The following is a 17315-nucleotide window of genomic DNA, read 5'->3' as shown; positions in this document are numbered from 1 at the left end:
ACATCTATACACATGCAGGTGCATGCACACACAAAACTACAGCTAACATCATATATAACAGTAAAGTACTGAATGCTTTCTTCTTAAGAATGGGAACAAGGCAAGGATGTCTACCATCACCACTTACATTCAACTGTGTACTGGAAGTCCTAGCCAGTGGAATAAAGCAAAGAAAAAAAAAAGGGATAGATAGAAAAGAAGTTAAAGTGTCTTTATTTACAAAAGACATGACCATATGCATAGAAAACCTGAATAGATTTCCAAAAAGTTACCAAAAGTAATAATTGAGTTTAGGAAGGTCTCAGGATACAAGGTCAACGAAAAAATCAATTATATTTTAATATACTAGAATTTTTCTTTTGAGACAGAGTCTCACTCTGTTGCCCAGCCTGGAGTGCAGTTGCATGATCTCAGCTCACTGCAACCTCTGCCTCCTGGGTTCAAGTTATTCTCCTGCCTCAGCCTCCCAAGTAGCTGGGATTACGGGCATGAGCCACCACGCCCAACTAATTTTTGTATTTTTAGTAGAGACTGGGTCTCACCACGTTGGCCTGGCTGGTCTCCAACTCCCGACCTCAGGTGATCCACCCACCTCGGCCTCCCAAGTGCTAGGATTACAGGCATGAGCCACAGTGCCGGCCAGCCTTTTTCTTGAAAAACGAACAAAGTGAGCCTGTCACTTCAAGGAAAATAACTGACAGTATTTGTTGCCAATAAGAAAATTCCAAAATTCCACATTCAAATGCCAAATAAGAAAAAGCCTTCGGCTGGGGGCAGCGTGAGCCACCGCGCCCGGCCAAGTTTTGTATTATTTTTCTTAACTATGTCTTCTCAAATTGTGGAAGCGTTAGGCCCAACAACATTTGACATCACCAGTAGGGATCCAGTGGAGAGGAGGGACATGATCAGAAACTGTTTTTAAATGATCATTCAACAGCCAATTATCAGGGTGGGTAGCAGTGAGGCAGGGAGATCAAAAGGCAGGGAGATTGGCTGGATTACAGGCGTTGTTACCAGAAAGGGGTCCCGATCCGGACCCCAAGGGAGGTTCATGGATCTCGCACAAGAAAGAATTCAGGGAGAGTCCGCAATGCAGTGACCGCAAGTTTATTAAAGTACAAGAACAAAAGAATGGATATTCCATAGATAGAGCAGCCCCAAGGGCTGCTGGTTGCCCATTTTTATGGTTATTTCTTGATGGTACGCTAAACAAGGGGTGGGTTATCCACGCCTCCTTTTTTTTTTTTTTTGAGACGGAGTCTCGCTTTGTCGCCCAGACTGGAGTGCAGTGGCGCGATCTCGGCTCACTGCAAGCTCCGCCTCCCGGGTTCACGCCATTCTCCTCCCTCAGCTTCCCGAGTAGCTGGGACTGCAGGCGCCAGCAACCTCGCCCGGCTTAATTTTTTGTATTTTTGGTAGAGACGGGGTTTCACCGTGTTAGCCAGGAGGGTCTCGATCTCCTGACTTCGTGATCTGCTCGCCTCGGCCTCCCAAAGTGCTGGGATTACAGGCGTGAGCCACCACGCCCGGCCAGGTCCTGAAACTTAAGCTTCATTCGTTTCACTGCAAATCTGCTTCTGCCTACAAGTCTGGTCTAATTTTCCTCTACCTAAGGATCTTCCTCCATGCAATTTCGGCCTAGGAGGCCCTTCCCGCCCCTTTTCGCCTAGCTAACTCTTTCGGTACTCAACCACCAGCTCCTAATCCTCCCTGATTCCCCAAGTGGGCTAGGGGCTTCTTTGGAGTCCCTCGCACTGCTCTAAGCATCCAGGCAGAGTCATTATTCCGGGTGCCAGGTTGCTCTTTTTCCAGCAGCCTTCAGGGGACCCCTGGCTGGGCGGAGTCTGTAGAGGCGCGCGGAGTCCTGGGAGAGCGTCGGATGTATTTCCTTCCCCTTTTTTCGCTCGTGTCCCGCTGGGTGGCGCTTACCACCTCCCCGGAACACGCGAGTCTCCCGTCGCGGTTCCGGTCGGAATTACCCAGTGGCGCACGCCGACATGGCTGCGCTGACACTGAGGGGTGTCCGGGAGCTGCTAAAGCGTGTGAACTTCGCGACGGTCCCGCGGAGACATCGATATAAGAAGAAATGGGTAAGGTCCGGCTTGGGGCGCAGGAGGGAACAGTGAGGGTGGAAACTTCTCCAGTCTTTCCGTTTCCCGGCCCTCTAGAACGCCTAGCGTCTTTCCCAAGCACTCCACGGAGCGTCCCTAGGCACCTCCCTCTCTGGTCTTTTCCGTCACCGCCTCTGTCCGCACTCTTTACGTCCCGAGCGTTAGTCTCTTCCACTTGTTACGTCTGCAGTCGCCTGACTCCGCCCCTCTAAGTTGCGTCTGTAGTCGCCTGACTCCGCCCCTCTAAGTTGCGTCATCACCTTCGCCTTCATTCTTTTTAGTGATGTTACCGTCTCTTGTTCCCCAGCTGTGTCCACCTACCTTTCTGTCCCCCACTCCCCCTTTTACTTCCCTCCCTCCCCTCCCCCTTTCCCTTGCCCATTCTTCCCCCACATGACTTCTCCTCCTTTCCTCATTGATTTTCCAGCCTGGTCGCCCTCATCCCTCGGAAAATACCATAGCGACCTTGCCTGCACTCCTGGGTCTCCGCCGCCTTGCAGGAAAGGATTCAGCCCCTTCCTCAACCTCGAGCTGCCTCTGGCGACCGGGAAAGGTTACAGCGACCACCCTGTCCATACTGCCGGCCCAAACCCTGGCAAAAGGTGCAACGAATCCTCTCATCCTCTGGACTCTCCCTGCTTCTCCAGAGACCCTTTTTCTTGCCTCACTGGAAGCCCTGGAATTTCTTCTATGACCGGCACGCCCCCCTGCCCACCCCAGCCGATTCCCTCGCCACCTCCACCATCTCTTCCACCCCCACAACCTTCCTCGCACTCAGGGAGATGTTCTTTTGAGTCCTCTTCCCCACTCCTGGAAAGGACCTACTACCGCGAGCCCTGCCACTCGGGTTCCCCACTCTCCAGCCCTTATTTTGAGCAGTTCAGCATTCCGGGGTCACCCCCTCTCTGTCAGCGGACCCCTTATTGCAGCTGGATGAGTCCCTCGAGAATGCGGCGTCCCTGTCTTCGAAGCACGTACTTTGACCAGCACACTAATCTCTGTTACTCTAGCGGATGCCCTTCAGCTTTTGGAACCAGCCCGACAACCTCCTTTCCCCTTGCTCATCAGTCCCCGGGAACGAGCCCAGTGACCTCCCCTCAGTTCACTCATGTACCCTTGGAAACTGGACCCATGATTTCGCCTCCTCCTACACATAGCACCCCGGGAACTTGCCTCACGTTTTCACCTCCTCTTGCTCGCCGGCCGGTGGAAACTAGTCCTATGGCCTCCCCAACCCTTTCTCACAGAGTTTTGGAAACTGGGCTGATCTCTCTGCCCTCTCACTGGTGCTCAGGGAGAAGTAATAATGACCCCCTTCTCTCCCCAGCATCTTCCCCACCTACTGGCAGCTTTTACCGTGGCAGCCTTAAGCCTCTAGACTCTTGTGAACCCAAACCACAGCTTGACCTGCCCCTTGAGAAAAATTGTTGTGGCTCCCCACTCTCTTCTCAGGCAGGCATTCCTGGCTCTCCCAGCTCACCTCAGGAAGGTTCTTATCATTACTCCCATCTTTCCTCAGAGGCCTACATGCCTAGCCCTGGGAGTCCTTGCTATGCCATCTGCCTGTGCCCCGGGAGTACTGATTCTCCTTGCTCACCCCAGTCCCAGGCTCCCAGGAAGGCTTGCTGTGAGTCCCTTCTCTCCTGGGAGGCAACTGGGAACTCTTACCTCATCCTAACCCCGGGCACCACAACTTCTGGTCCCCCCTGTTCCCAGGAACCATCTCGTCCCCATGGTCCTCATTCTGTCCTTTCCTTCCCTTCACCCCTGGGCAACCAGTTTATATCTCCACCCCAGTCACTTCCCCGCAGAAGCTATAATGAACCCCCTCTTCCCACTCCAGTTTCCCCTCAACCGAAGTCCCCTAAGTCCCCAGATTTAAGACAGTCACGTACTCCTGACAAATGTCTCTCCCTAGTCAACACTCCCCAGCACACCCCTTCTGGCCAGCCCAAGCCCGCTAAGGCCCACACCTGTCCCCCACCTCCCTCCTGCCTCTCTGGTCCTTCTTGTATGCAGCCATACATCACAACTCCTTCAAATTCCAGCCCCAAAGAACTTCCCCCAGGGACTACCTTACCGACTGTGGTCCCTAGAACCCTCAAAAGTGTTATCGCCACTTCTCTTCCCCTCTGCCTTCCTTGTGATCCTGTCTCGCCCAATAGTTATGCTCAGAGCAGCCCCCATGGACCCTCCATAGAGCCCCCCTGCAATACCCATATATACTCTGTGGTTCCCTCCACCCCCCATCCCTGCCCACTGTCTGGCTCCCTCAATCATTCGACAGGCCCCCCTCCCATTGTGCCTGTGTGTGACACCTATAGCACTCCCAGGGGCCCACCCCAACCTTGTTGTCAGCCTGTGATGCCTCGTTGTTCTACCCACATCTATTCTTTTATCCCTTTGAGAACACCCTTTGATCCTCAAAGTTTACCCATTGTCCCCCGAGTCCGGGCCTACCCTGATACTGTCCCCTGTGGCCTCCATATCTACCCTGTGGCCTCTCAAGGCCCTTGCAGAGAGCCTCTGCAGATCCCCTACAGCTGCCCTTTGCCTTCATCCAAGGATTCCAGCTGTAGCACCAATCCCAGCTGTAGTTCCACTATTATTAGTGAATGCCAGAGTAGTGACAGCGAGAGCAGGAGTTCCCGCCAAAGCCAAAGCCGGAGCCAAAGCAAGAGTCCCCATGATGGCAGAAGTCAGAGCCGGAGCAAGAGCCATCATCTGAGCAGAAGTCCAAGCCAGAAAAGGAGTCCCTATCCTAGCAGAAGCTGGGGCCGGAGCAGTAATCCTCAACAAAACACAAGTCAGGGCCAGAGTGAGAGTCCCCAGCTTAGCATAAATGAGCGCCAGGGTGAGAGTCCCCAAATTAGCAGAGGTCAGGGCAAGAGCAAGAGTCTATGATGGCAAAAGTCAGAACCGGAGCAAGAGTCCCCAACCTGGCAAAGGTCAAGGCCAGAGCAAGAGTCCCCAACATAGCAGGAGCCAGAGCAAGAGTCCCAGCAGGGCAAAAGTCATAGAGCAAGAGTCCTCACCATAACAAGAAATGAGGGCCAGAGCAAAAGTTCTGACCAGACCAAAAATCTAGGCCAGAGCAAGGCATAGATAGTAACAAGATTGCCAGCTATAACAAGCATCCCAGCTGCAGCAACCAGGACCGACTTGTGCACTCCTCATCTGAAGTCTTCATTTCTCTTTTACTCTGCCTCCTCGCTCTTGTCCCCTGCTACCACCGTAGCAGTCATCCTACAAGTCCCTGTTTTGGTTCACACCTCAAGATTCTGTGGGCCCTCCTTATCCAGCCTTTCTGGGGTCTGGGAACTCTCCCAACATGACCCTTAACCCTCTGATTCTAAGCATGGTGGTGCTAGTCACTGCATGACGCTAGGTAAGTTACCCACATCTCTTCATCAAATTGAAATGTTAAATTTTTTTTTGTATCTTACTGAGCTATCAGTTGCAGTGCTCACATAAGCTAGTAGACATGAAAGTGCTTTGAAAATAGGACTGTTCAGAAGAAAAGGGCCTTTTGCTTTTAAGTTCAAAGCTTCCCAGAGCCTCCATAGTTTCTCCTAATCTTCTGCAGGCTCTCCTCAAGAGTCCTCTCCTGAGCTCCCATTCTCCTAAGTTCCTCTTTCTCCAAGGTCCCCCTTCTTGATGATCCCCGCACAGTACCGTGAGAGTTACATCTTTATCTGACAACCCTGGGATGGGAAGGCCCACCCTCCACTACTTTTCCCTCTCACACTTCTCTGGCAGGCAGGCAGGATGCAAAAGCAGGAGTGGGCACTAGCTGGATCCAAGTTTGCCCCTAGGCTCTGAGGTGGGGTCAGGTAGTAGGGGGTAGAGGCAAGACAGGGAAAACCAATAAGCCTGTCCTCTCTCTTTTAGGCTGCCACAGAGCCCAAATTCCCTGCTGTTCGACTGGCTTTGCAGAATTTTGACATGACTTACAGTGTGCAGTTTGGAGATCTTTGGCCATCAATCCGTGTCAGTCTCCTCTCAGAGCAGAAGTATGGTGCACTGGTCAATAACTTTGCTGCCTGGGATCATGTAAGTGCTAAGCTGGAGCAGCTGAGTGCCAAGGACTTTGTGAATGAAGCCATCTCCCACTGGGAACTGCAGTCTGAGGGTGGCCAATCTGCAGCCCCATCCCCTGCCTCCTGGGCCTGCAGTCCGAACCTTCGATGCTTCACTTTTGACAGAGGGGATATCAGTCGCTTCCCTCCTGCCAGGTAGGATCTGGAGCCATGACTGGAGCGGTCCTGAGTGCCTGCTGGAAGTAGACATGATGAGACCCAGCTTGTACCCTCTGTAATAAGGACCATAATATTGCTAATATTTATGGCATGTTTATACAGACTAGGCATTTTTTGAGGTGCTATACATATGTTATCTCTTTTTGTTCGGTCAACAGCCTTATGAAGTAGGTAGTATTATTGCTCTTTTACATTTGGAGAAACTGAGGTACAGAGAAGTTAAGATTCTTACTTGCTTTAGGTCCCTCAGATGGTAAGTGGTGTGACTCATATTTAGACCCAGAACCTGCACTTTGAACCCACTCTGCTCTGTGCCTCTGGTAGAAAACAGCCACCTTTTACGTGAGCACTCACTGGGCCCTCTCAAGTTGGAATGTGTGTTATTCACAGCAGTCTTCTCATTTTGCCCTCACAGCCACCCATAAAAGTGAATAGGAAAAGTAACTTCATGGTAGCAAAGAGGTAGTGGGACTTTCCTAGGAAATAGGGCTGGCCTAGGGGCACAAACTTGGTATTAGACTGGGAAAAAGAAAGAACTTCCAGTTTCTTGATTCAATCCTCATGTATATGAAGTTGAATGAGAAAAGACTGCAGAATCAAATGCTGAATTATGCTGTAACAGTTAAGGAGAGCTCAATGTTAGTTGTAGGGTATGGGAATTGATTTTTGAAAGACTGATTTATTTATTAAAAAATATTGGCCGGGCGTGGTGGCTCACGCCTCTAATCCTAGCACTTTGTGAGGCCAAGGCAGGCGGACTGCCGGAGCTCAGGAGTTTGAGACCAGCCAGGGCAACACGATGAAACCCTGTCTCTACTAAAATACAAAAAAAATTAGCTGGGTATGGTGATGTGCGCCTGTAGTCCCAGCTACTTGGGAGGCTGAGGCAGGAGAATTGCTTGAACCCAGGAGGCGGAGGTTGCAGTGAGCTGAGATCGTGCCACTGTACTCCAGCCTGGGTGACAGAGCGAGACTCTGTCTCAAAAAAAAAAAAAAAAAATTTGTCTACCGAATGCTAGGCATTTAAGTGCCTCAGTGAACAAGCCCTCATAGAGCTTCCAGTTTAGTGAGGAAGACAGCTATTTTAAAACAATAATTGGCCAGGCACAGTGGCTGACACCTGTAATCCCAGCACTTTCGGAGGCCGAGGCGGGCAGATCATCTGAGGTTAGGAGTTCAAGACCAGCCTAGCCAAAATGGCGAAACCCCATCTCTACTAAAAAATACAAAAAATTAGCTGGGCATGGTGGCACAAGCCTGTAATCCCAGCTACTTGGGAGGCTGAGGCAGGAGAATCACTTGAATCTGGGAGGCAGAGGTTGCAGTGAGCCAAGATTGTGCCACTGCACTCCAGCCTGGGCAACAGAGCGAGACTGCATCTCAAAAAAAAAAAAAAAATTAGCCAGGCATGGTGGCAGGCACCTGTAATCCCAGCTATTCAGGAGGCTGAGACAGGAGAATCACTTGAACCTGGGAGGCGGAGGTTGCAGTGAGCTGAGATCGTGCCACTGTGCTTCAGCCTGGGCAACAAAAGTGAAACTCCGTCAATCAATCAATCAGTAAATAAATAATCATTCTGGCTCCCGTATAGATGAGTGAATAAGTGAATAAGTAAGTGTGGGTCTGAAAAATGAGTTTTTGCTGATTGGAGCTCAGGCCCCAGAGGGCATGGACTTGGTGGCCTTGACTCCCAGTGGGTGTCCTGACCTGGAATTTAACAATAAGTGGTCTCCTCTTTTCCAGACCTGGCAGCCTGGGTGTCATGGACTATTACCTGATGGATGCTGCCTCCTTGCTGCCTGTTCTGGCCCTTGGCCTGCAGCCTGGGGACATCGTGCTTGACCTATGTGCAGCTCCTGGGGGAAAGACACTAGCGTTGCTTCAGACTGGCTGTTGCCGTAAGTCAGGGTGGTGGTGTGTTGGGCAGAGAGAACTCCCCACCTCACCTAGTCCCAGGTACATTTAATGTGGTAGGTTCAGCCGGGCGCAGTGGCTCACGCCTGTAGTCCCAGCACTTTGGGAGGCCGAGGCAGGCGGATCACCTGATGTCAGGAGTTCCAGACCAGCCTGGTCAACATGGTGAAACCCCATCTCTACTAAAAATACAAAATTAGCTGGCGTGGTGGCGCATGTCTGTAATCCCAGCTACTTGGGAGGCTGAGGCAGGAGAATCGCTTGAACCCAGGAGGCGGAGGTTATGGTAAGCTGAGATCGCGCCATTGCACTCTAGCCTGGGCAACAAGAGCGAAACTAAAGAAAGGTTGAGAAATGTAGTCTTTTGGGGCAATTTTCCCCTTCTAAAAAATTGGGGTTCTATTCATGAGGAGGAAGAGGAGAATAATTTTGGGTAAATAAACTGTAGTATCTACCAAAGATGAAGAGAGCCATAGGTTTCCAGAATAGTAGGAGAGCATATTTTTTTAGAAATAAATATTCTTGGCTGGGCATGGTGGCCCACACCCATCATCCCAGCACTTTGGGAGGCTGAGGTGGGAGAATTGCTTGAGGCCAGGAATTCAAGACCTACCTGGGCAACATAGTGAGACCCAGTCTCTTTTTTTTTTTTTGAGATGGAGTCTTGCTCTGTCGCCCAGGCTGGAATGCAGTGGCGCCATCTCTGCTCACTGCAAGCTCTGCCTCCTGGGTTCACGCCTTTCCCCTGCCTCAGCCTCCTGAGTAGCTGGGACTACAGGCACCTACCACCATGCCCGGCTAATTTTTTGTATTTTTAGCAGAGACGGGGTTTCACCATGTTAGCCAGGATGGTCTTATCTCCTGACCTTGTGATCCGCCTGCCTTGGCCTCCCAAAATGCTGGGATTTACAGGCGTGAGCCACCGCGCCTGGCCTTCTAGTCTCTTTTTAAAAAATTATTTAAATATATTTTTATTTTTGTAGAAATGAGGTATTGCTATGTTGCCCAGGCTGGTCTCAAACTCCTGGGCTGAAGCAATCCACCTACCTTGGCCTCCTCCCAAAGTGCTGGGATGAGAGGCATGAGCCACTATGCCCAGACTCAGAGACCCTGTCTTTAAAAAAAAAAAAAAAAAAATGTGGCTAGGTGCAATGGCTCACACCTGTAATCCTAGCACTTTGGGAGGCCAAGGCAGGCGGGATTACCTGAGGTCAGGAGTTCAAGACCAGCCTGGCCAACATGGTGAAACCCTGTCTCTACTAAAAATGCAAAAATTAGCCGGGTGTAGTGGTGCACACCCATAGTCCCAGCCACTCAGGAGGCTGAAGCACGATAATCACTTGAACCCAGGAGGTGGAGGTTGCAGTGAGCCGAGAGTGTGCCACTGACCTCCAGCCTGGGCGACAGAATGAGACTCTGTCTCAAAAAAAATGAAAGAGAAAGAAAAGGAAAGAAAGGAAAGAGAGGAAAGGGGAGGGGGAAAGGAGAGAAGAAAGGGGAAAGGAATGGGGAAAGGAAAAGGGGAAAGAGGGGAGAAAGGGGAAAGAGGGGAGAAAGGGGAAAGAGGGGAGAAAGGAGAGAGGGGACAGGAAAGGAGAAAGGAAAGGAGTCTTACTTGGTCTGCTTTATTCATTGACTTAAATAACTTTCTTACTTTCTGGCCCATTTAGGTGTTTGCCATTGTAACCCTACTCCAGAATGACTGATGCTGTGCCATGCACATAATAAACGTTCCTGATGCTGGGGTTTGCATTGGCTGGGACTGCCTGAGAATTGGTCTGACTCCATCAGTGCCATTGCTGGTGGAATGTTTCACTGGGCCATGGCCTCTGAAGTATCTTTATTTCCATAGGCAATCTTGCTGCCAATGATCTCTCCACTTCTCGAATAGCCAGACTACAGAAGATCCTTCACAGCTATGTGCCTGAAGAGATCAGGGATGGAAATCAAGTTCGAGTTACCTCATGGGATGGCAGGAAATGGGGAGAACTGGAGGGGGACACCTATGACCGGGTGAGTGATTCTTGATGTAGGACATGCATCCAGCTTAGTGCGGCCTCCCCATCCTGGCTCCAGGGCCTGAGGAGTTAGGATCCAGCCCCTATGTTTGAGCATGTAGAGCTGTTTCTGGACTGGCCAGTTCTACATCGGTGATTTGACCAAAAGAAAAATCAGCTTAGATGACTGGTTGTTATCTCTATTAAAGATAGTTGGCAGCAAAAAAGAATTTGAACCTATTTGAGTGGGGGAAAAAGTTACTAGGCTTACTTTATTTCTCAAGTCACTTGGTTGCTCAGAAAGCCTCATGAAGGTGAGTATGAATAAGCTCATTTATTTATTTTTGAATGTTAGTACAGCACATGGTACAAAATTCAGAAGGCACAAAAGAGTATCCAGTGAAAAGTGAGTTTCTCTCTTCTGGCCTGTAGCCCCCTATTTCCCCACCCTATGGATAACGATTGTTTCTTTTTTTTTTTGGAGACGGAGTTTTGCTTTTGTTGCCCAGGCTGGAGTGCAATGGCACGATCTCTGCTCACTGCAACCTCCGCCTCCCGGGTTCAAGCAATTCTCTGCCTCAGCCTCCCGAGTAGCTGGGATTACAAGCGCCCACCACACGCCCGGCTGATTTTTGTATTTTTTTTAGTAGAGACGGGGCTTCACCATCTTGGCCAGGCTGGTCTTGAACTCCTGACCTCGTGATCCACCTGCCTCGGCCTCCCAAAGTGCTGGGATTACAGGCATGAGCCACTGTGCCCGGCCGATAGTATATTATATTATACTTACTATTCTGAACTTTGTATTTTTTTCATTTAATAATGTGTCCTGGGGTTAAATCCTTTTTAATTTTGTTGACATTATTGAAGTATAGTTGTTGAATAACAGTTTACATCCATTTAAGATTTTGATAGCAATTGCTAAATTTCTCTGTGGAGATTAAACCAGTTTCACTCCTACTGGTAATGAATGAGTACTGATTTCCCACATGCTGCCAACATTGGTGCTATCAAACTTAATTTTTTTGCCAAATGGATAGTATCTAATTTATAATCTCTTATTAATCATGTTGAAAATCTCCATATTTATTTTTATTTTTTTTTTGAGTGGCAGGTTTTCACTTTGTCACCCAGGCTGGAGTACAGTGGTGTGAACACAGCTCACTGCAGCCTCAACCTCCTGGGCTCAAGGGGTCCTCCTGCCTCAGTTTCCCGAATAGCTGGGACTAGAGGAGTGTGCCACCATGCCCAGCAAATGATTTTTTGTAGAGACGGAGTCTCACTATGTTGCTCAGGCTGGCCTCGAACTCCTGGGCTTGAGCAGTCCTCCCACCTTGGCCTCCCAAAGTGCTGGGATTATAAGTGTGAGCCACTGTGCTGGGCCGGTCTCTTCATGTTTTTAAGTTATTTATTTTAAATGGCATACTCTAAAAATATTTGTTTAGAACACATATTTCTAAAAATATATAAAATATATAGCTGTTGTCTCTGTGTTGTCACCTGATTTACCTAATCTGTCTAGTTCTCACCATTCTGCCTCAACCACTCTAAGAAACTGAAAGAAAGACCAAGGCATATGGAATCTTGGATAGGCTTGAGACTTGCTTTCTGCCTGTGTAGGAATCCCCTACTCATTTTTTTCTTTTTTTTTTGAGACAGTTTTGCTCTTGTTGCCCAGGCTGGAGTGCAGTGGTGCAATCTTGGCTCACTGCAACCTCCGCCTCCCGGATTCAAGCCTGGGTTCAAAGTTCGATTCTCCTGCCTCAGCCTCCCGGGCAGCTGGGATTACAGGTGTGTGCCACCACGCCTGGCTAATTTTGTATTTTTTTAGTAGAGACGGGGTTTCACCATGTTGGTCAGACTGGTCTCGAACACCTGACCTCAAGTGATCCACTCGCCTCAGCCTCCCAAAGTGCTGGGATTACAGGCGTGAGCCACTGTGCCCGGCCTATTCATTTTTCTTGATATGAGAGCAGTGGAACATGATGGAGAGAGCATGACCTCTCCTGTCAGCCTAACCAGTTTCTACATTACAGGGGTGCTACTTACGAACCTTGGCAAACTGTTGATCTTGCTGAACTTCAACCTCTTCGTTTGTGAAACAGGGTAATCCTACCACTTAGGATTATTGTGAGGATTCAGTGAGAGTATCCAGGGAAAGCACTTAGTATAGTACCTGGCAGTGAAGATTAGGCAAGCAGGAGCCATTATCATTATTCAGCCTATGCTTAAACACATCCGTTGATGGGTACACACTGAGATTCTGTTGTTGAACACTTATAATGTAAGAAAGTTCTGCCTCTTACTGCAATCTGTAGATTGCATGGTATATGGGTGAGGGCAAGGATTCTGGAGTCAGACTGCTTGGATTAGCCCTGGTTCCATTACTTACCTGCCAGAGAAGTTTCAGTGAGTTAGTTAACTTTCAGTTAAGCTTCAGCTTTTTAATCTGTAAAATGAGGATAATAGTGTAGTGCCTATCCCGTAGGTGAAAATTAAATAAGAATGCATTTGGCACAATGTCTGGAATATAGAAAACATTCAATAGTATTATAATCATCACAATCCTTACCATTATTATTATTATTATTTCCATTCATTGATCCTAGCTACTTATTTTAGAACAATATAGAATGAGTGACCTGCTATTTCACTTGACAGCTTTAATGTTTGAAGATGTCTTTGTTAATTTGTTTGTTGAAAAACTAGTTGTGGCCGGGCACGGTAGCTAACGACTGTAATCCCAGCACTTTGGGAGGCCGAGGCGGGTGGATCACCTGAGGTCAGGAGTTTGAGACCAGCCTGGCCAACATGGTAAAACCCCATCTCTACTAAAAATACAAAATTAGCCGGGTGTGGTGGCAGGCACCTGTAATCCCAACTATTTGGGAGGCTGAGGCAGGAGAATTGCTTGAACCCAGGAGGCAGATGTTGCAGTGAGCCGAGATCGCGCCATTGCATTCCAGCCTGGGGAACAAGAGTGAGACTTCGTCTCAAAAAAAAACCAAAAAACTAGTTGTGTACAATATACTCTGTGGTAGGCAAGTGTTAAGCACTTTTATTTATTTATTTGAGACAAGGTCTTGCTCTCTTGCCCAGGCTGGAATGCAGTGGCGCAATCATGATTCACTGCAGTCTTGACTTTCTGGGCTTAAGTGATCCTGCTACCTCAACCTCCCAAGTAGTTGAGACTACAGGCACGTGCACCATGCTTGGCTAATTTTTTAACTTTTTGTAGAGATGAGGTCTCACTATGTTGTCCAAGCTGGTCTCGAATTCCTGAGCTCAAGTGATCCTCCTGCCTCAGCCTCCCAAAGCATTAGGATTACAGGTGTGAGCCACCGTGCCCAGCCGTGTTAAGCACTTTAGATGCAAAGAAGAATACTACTTCAGGGCTCTACATACTCTTAGTAACTCCATCCTTCTCCCGGCTCCACTTGTCCATCAGCTGGAGAAGGGACAGGACCTCAGAGCTCTGCCTGTTCATGGAAGACACTAACCCTTCCCCCCAAGTCACAACTTTCTTTTTTTTGTGAGCTCAAGTTTATTTCAAATAATACAATGTTTATTTGAACATGTTTCTATCTTCCCTTATAATACAATATTATACAAATTGATATTAATACAAATAATATTTGTTAGACACTTGCCCAGGGCTGAGATTCAGTGGGAGCACTATCCTGGCACGACTGGTTATTTATGACTGACATCCATGCCAGTGCCTGATGTGAAGATGCACGTGCCATATCTGATGTGGAATGATTTGACTACCCTCCCTAAATGTTTCCTAAGTGTAGTGCAACAGTACAACTTCCTTTTCTTTCTTCTGTGACTGAGTGAGATCAACATATTTTTTTATTTTTGAGATAGGGTTTCACTCCCATAGCCCAGGCTGGAGTGCAATGGCACAATCTTGGCTCACTGCAACCTATGCTTCCTGGGCTCAAGCAATTCTCCCGCCTCATCCTCCCAAGTAGCTGGGACTACAGGCACGTGCCAGCATGTCCAACTAATTTTTTTGGTATTTTTTGTAGAGACGGGGTTTTGTCATATTGCCCAGGCTGGTCTCGAACTCCTGGGCTAAAGCGATCTGCCCGCCTTGGCCTCTCAACATGAACATTTTCCACAGTTGACACTACTGAAACAATATTAGAAATATATTAGAACCAAGATATTCAGATATATTGCCATCGATTTATAGTCCCCTTGAAATTACATAGCTCTGCTGTTTCTCTGCATTAGGGGCTCAGGAGTCCAGCGGTCCTAAGTTTACCTTGCAGCCATCTTCCTAAGAGTTCTGGCCATGACTCAGGACACTGAGAAGGAGTAAGGAAAGAGTCTATAGACATTTCTGCCTTTTTGGGTTGGGGAAACTCCTACAGCTTTTTTTTTTAAAGCATTGCAGTTATACCTTTGCTCATCCCTTTATATTTAGGCCATTTCCTTTGAGGTGTATCTCTTATATGCTGCATAGACAGGTTTTGCTTTGTGAGCCAATCTATAAATTTTATTCTTTTCATTGCTGACTTAAGCAATTGATGCCATTGATGATTTTGGTCTCAGCTCTGTCAAGTTATTATCATTTTTTAAATTTATTTTTTGAGACAGAGTCTCGCTCTGTTGCCCAAGTTGGAGTACAGTGGTGCCATCTTGGCTCACTGCAACCTCCACCTTACGGGTTCAAGCAATTCTTATGCCTCAGCCTCCCAGATAGCTGGGATTACAGGCGCCCGCTACCATGCCTGGCTTGCTTGCTTATTTATTTATTTATTTATTTATTTATTTATTTATTTATTTTGAGACGGAGTCTCGCTCTGTCACCCAGGCTGGAGTGCAGTGGCGCAATCTTGGCTCACTGCAACCTCCACCTCCTGGGTTCAAGCGATTCTCCTGCCTCAGCCTCCTGAGTAGCTGGGATTACAGGTGCCCGCCACCGTGCCAAACTAATTTTTGTGTTTTTAGTAGAGACAGGGTTTCGCCATGTTGGCCAGGCTGGTCTCGAACTCCTGACCTCAGGTGATCTGCCCGCCTTGGCCTCCCAAAGTGCTGGGATTATAGGTGTGAGCCACTGCTCCTGGCCTAATTTTTTTTTTTTTTTTTTTTTTTTTTTTTTTTTTGAGATGGAGTCTCACTCTGTTGCCAGGCTGGAGTGCAGTGGTACGATCTCGGCTCACTGCAACCTCTGCCTCCTGGATTTAAGCGATTCTCCTGCCTCAGCCTCCCGAGTAGCTGGGACTACAGGTGTGTGCCAACACGCCCAGCTAATTTTTGTCTTTTTAGTAGAGATGGGGTTTCACCATGTTGGCCAGGATGGTCTCGATCTCTTGACCTTGTGATCTGCCTGCCTCGGCCTCCCAAAGTGCTGGAATTACAGGTATGAGCCACTGCGCCTGACCCCTTTCAAATTATTTTACTGTGTTTATTTACCATGTTTCTTTCACTGTGGGATCTCTGTCCTTGCTGTTTTGTTTCTTTTAACTTCTTTTGTTATTTAGGAAGGTTTATATTAATATTTTAATTCTACATTGGATAATTCCTATATCAAAACTATTGTTGACAATCAGTTACAGATGGAACTTCGTCTACTCTTTCTCCCCTTTTCACTCCTGCTCTTTCTCCCTTTCTCACTCCAGCAGTTGACTAGTCTCATTGAAAAAACAAATTGGGGCGGGCCAGGCATGATGGCTCATGCCTGTAATCCCAGCACTTTAGGAGGCTGAGGCGGGTGAATCACCTGAGGTCAAGATTTCGAGACCAACCTGGCCAATATGGTGAAACCCCATCTCTACTAAAAAAATACAAAAATTAGCTGAGTGTGGTATTGTGCGCCTGTAGTCCCAGCTACTTAGGAGGCTGAGGTGGGAGAATCGCTTGAACCCGGGAGGTGGAGGTTGCAGTGAGCTGAGATCGTGCCATTGCGCTCCAGCCTGGGTGACAGAGCGGGACTCCATCCCAAAAACAAATAAACTGGGAATTTAGTTTTACTGGTTGCTGTTTCTGCTGACTTGCTCAAGGAGTCGTGTTTCCTTTTAAGTTTTGTGGTTATTTTTGTGTCCTGTAGTAAGCTTTTTTTTTTGAAGCGAAGTCTCGCTTTGTCACCAAGGCTGGAGTGCAGTGGCGCGATCTTGGCTTACTGCAACCTCCGCCTCCCAGGTTCAAGCAATTCTCCCACCTCAGCCTCCTGAGTAGTAGCTGGGACTACAAGAGCGCTGCCACCACGCTCGGCTAATTTTTTTTTTTTTGAGACTTGCTCTGGCGCCCAGGCTGGAGTACAGTGGCGCGATCTTGGCTCACTGCAGCCTCTGCCTCCCAAGTTCAAGCGATTCTCCTGCCTTAGCCTCCCGAGTAGCTGGGATTACAGGTGTGTGCCACCATGCCTGGCTAGTTTTTAAATTTTTTGTAGCTGGGACTACAGGTGCATGCCACCATGCCCGGCTAATTAAAAATTTTTTTTTGTGCAGGTGGGGTCTCATTATGTTGTCCAGACTGTAATAACTTTCCTATTGGAGTATAATATAGAAGTGACCAAATCATAAGTGTACTGTTTAAAGAATTATCTTATAGTTAGCCTGGGCAACATAGCAAAATGCTGTCCCTACAAAAATACAAAAATTAGGCCGGGCACGGTGGCTCATGCCTGTAATCCCAGCACTTCCGGAGGCCAGGGCGGGTGGATCATGAGGTCAGGAGATCGAGACCATCCTGGCTAGCACGGTGAAACCCCGTCTCTACTAAAAATACAAAAAATTAGCCAGGCATGGTGGCAGGCGCCTGTAGTCCCAGCTACTCGGGAGGCTGAGGCAGGAGAATGGTGTAAACCCGGGAGGTGGAGCTTGCAGTGAGCCGAGATTTCACCACTGCACTCCAGCCTGGGCGGCAGAGCAAGACTCCGTCTGGGGAAAAAAAAAAAAAAAAATATATATATATATATATATATATATATATATATAAAAATTAGTCTGGAGTGGTGGTTTGCATCTATGGCCCCAGCTACTCAGGAGGCTGAGGTGGGAGGACTGCTTGATCCCAGGGAGTTT

General features: G+C 48.3%; 1 protein-coding gene across 8 annotated transcripts in view; it reads left to right on the top strand.

Annotated features, from left to right (window-relative positions):
- Nucleotides 1-1098: 1098 nt before the first annotated feature.
- The window catches only part of NSUN4 (NOP2/Sun RNA methyltransferase 4), a 45329-nt gene continuing 29112 nt past the window's right edge, over nucleotides 1099-17315 (top strand). For 4 of the 8 annotated variants that reach the window (XM_054489413.1, XM_054489423.1, XM_054489403.1 and 1 more), the window contains exons 1-4: nucleotides 1099-2090; nucleotides 6003-6346; nucleotides 8114-8268; nucleotides 10137-10297. In XM_054489413.1, coding sequence (XP_054345388.1) covers nucleotides 1998-2090; nucleotides 6003-6346; nucleotides 8114-8268; nucleotides 10137-10297 — 753 coding nt within the window. In that variant the 5' untranslated portion in view covers nucleotides 1099-1997. The other 4 variants (XM_054489458.2, XM_054489433.2, XM_063665069.1 and 1 more) reach the window with 4 other exon arrangements.

This window comes from Pongo pygmaeus, chromosome 1, assembly GCF_028885625.2.
Source record: "Pongo pygmaeus isolate AG05252 chromosome 1, NHGRI_mPonPyg2-v2.0_pri, whole genome shotgun sequence".
NCBI lineage: Eukaryota > Metazoa > Chordata > Mammalia > Primates > Hominidae > Pongo > Pongo pygmaeus.
Note: the sequence above shows the minus strand (reverse complement) of the source record. Positions and strands in the feature narration are given on the sequence as shown.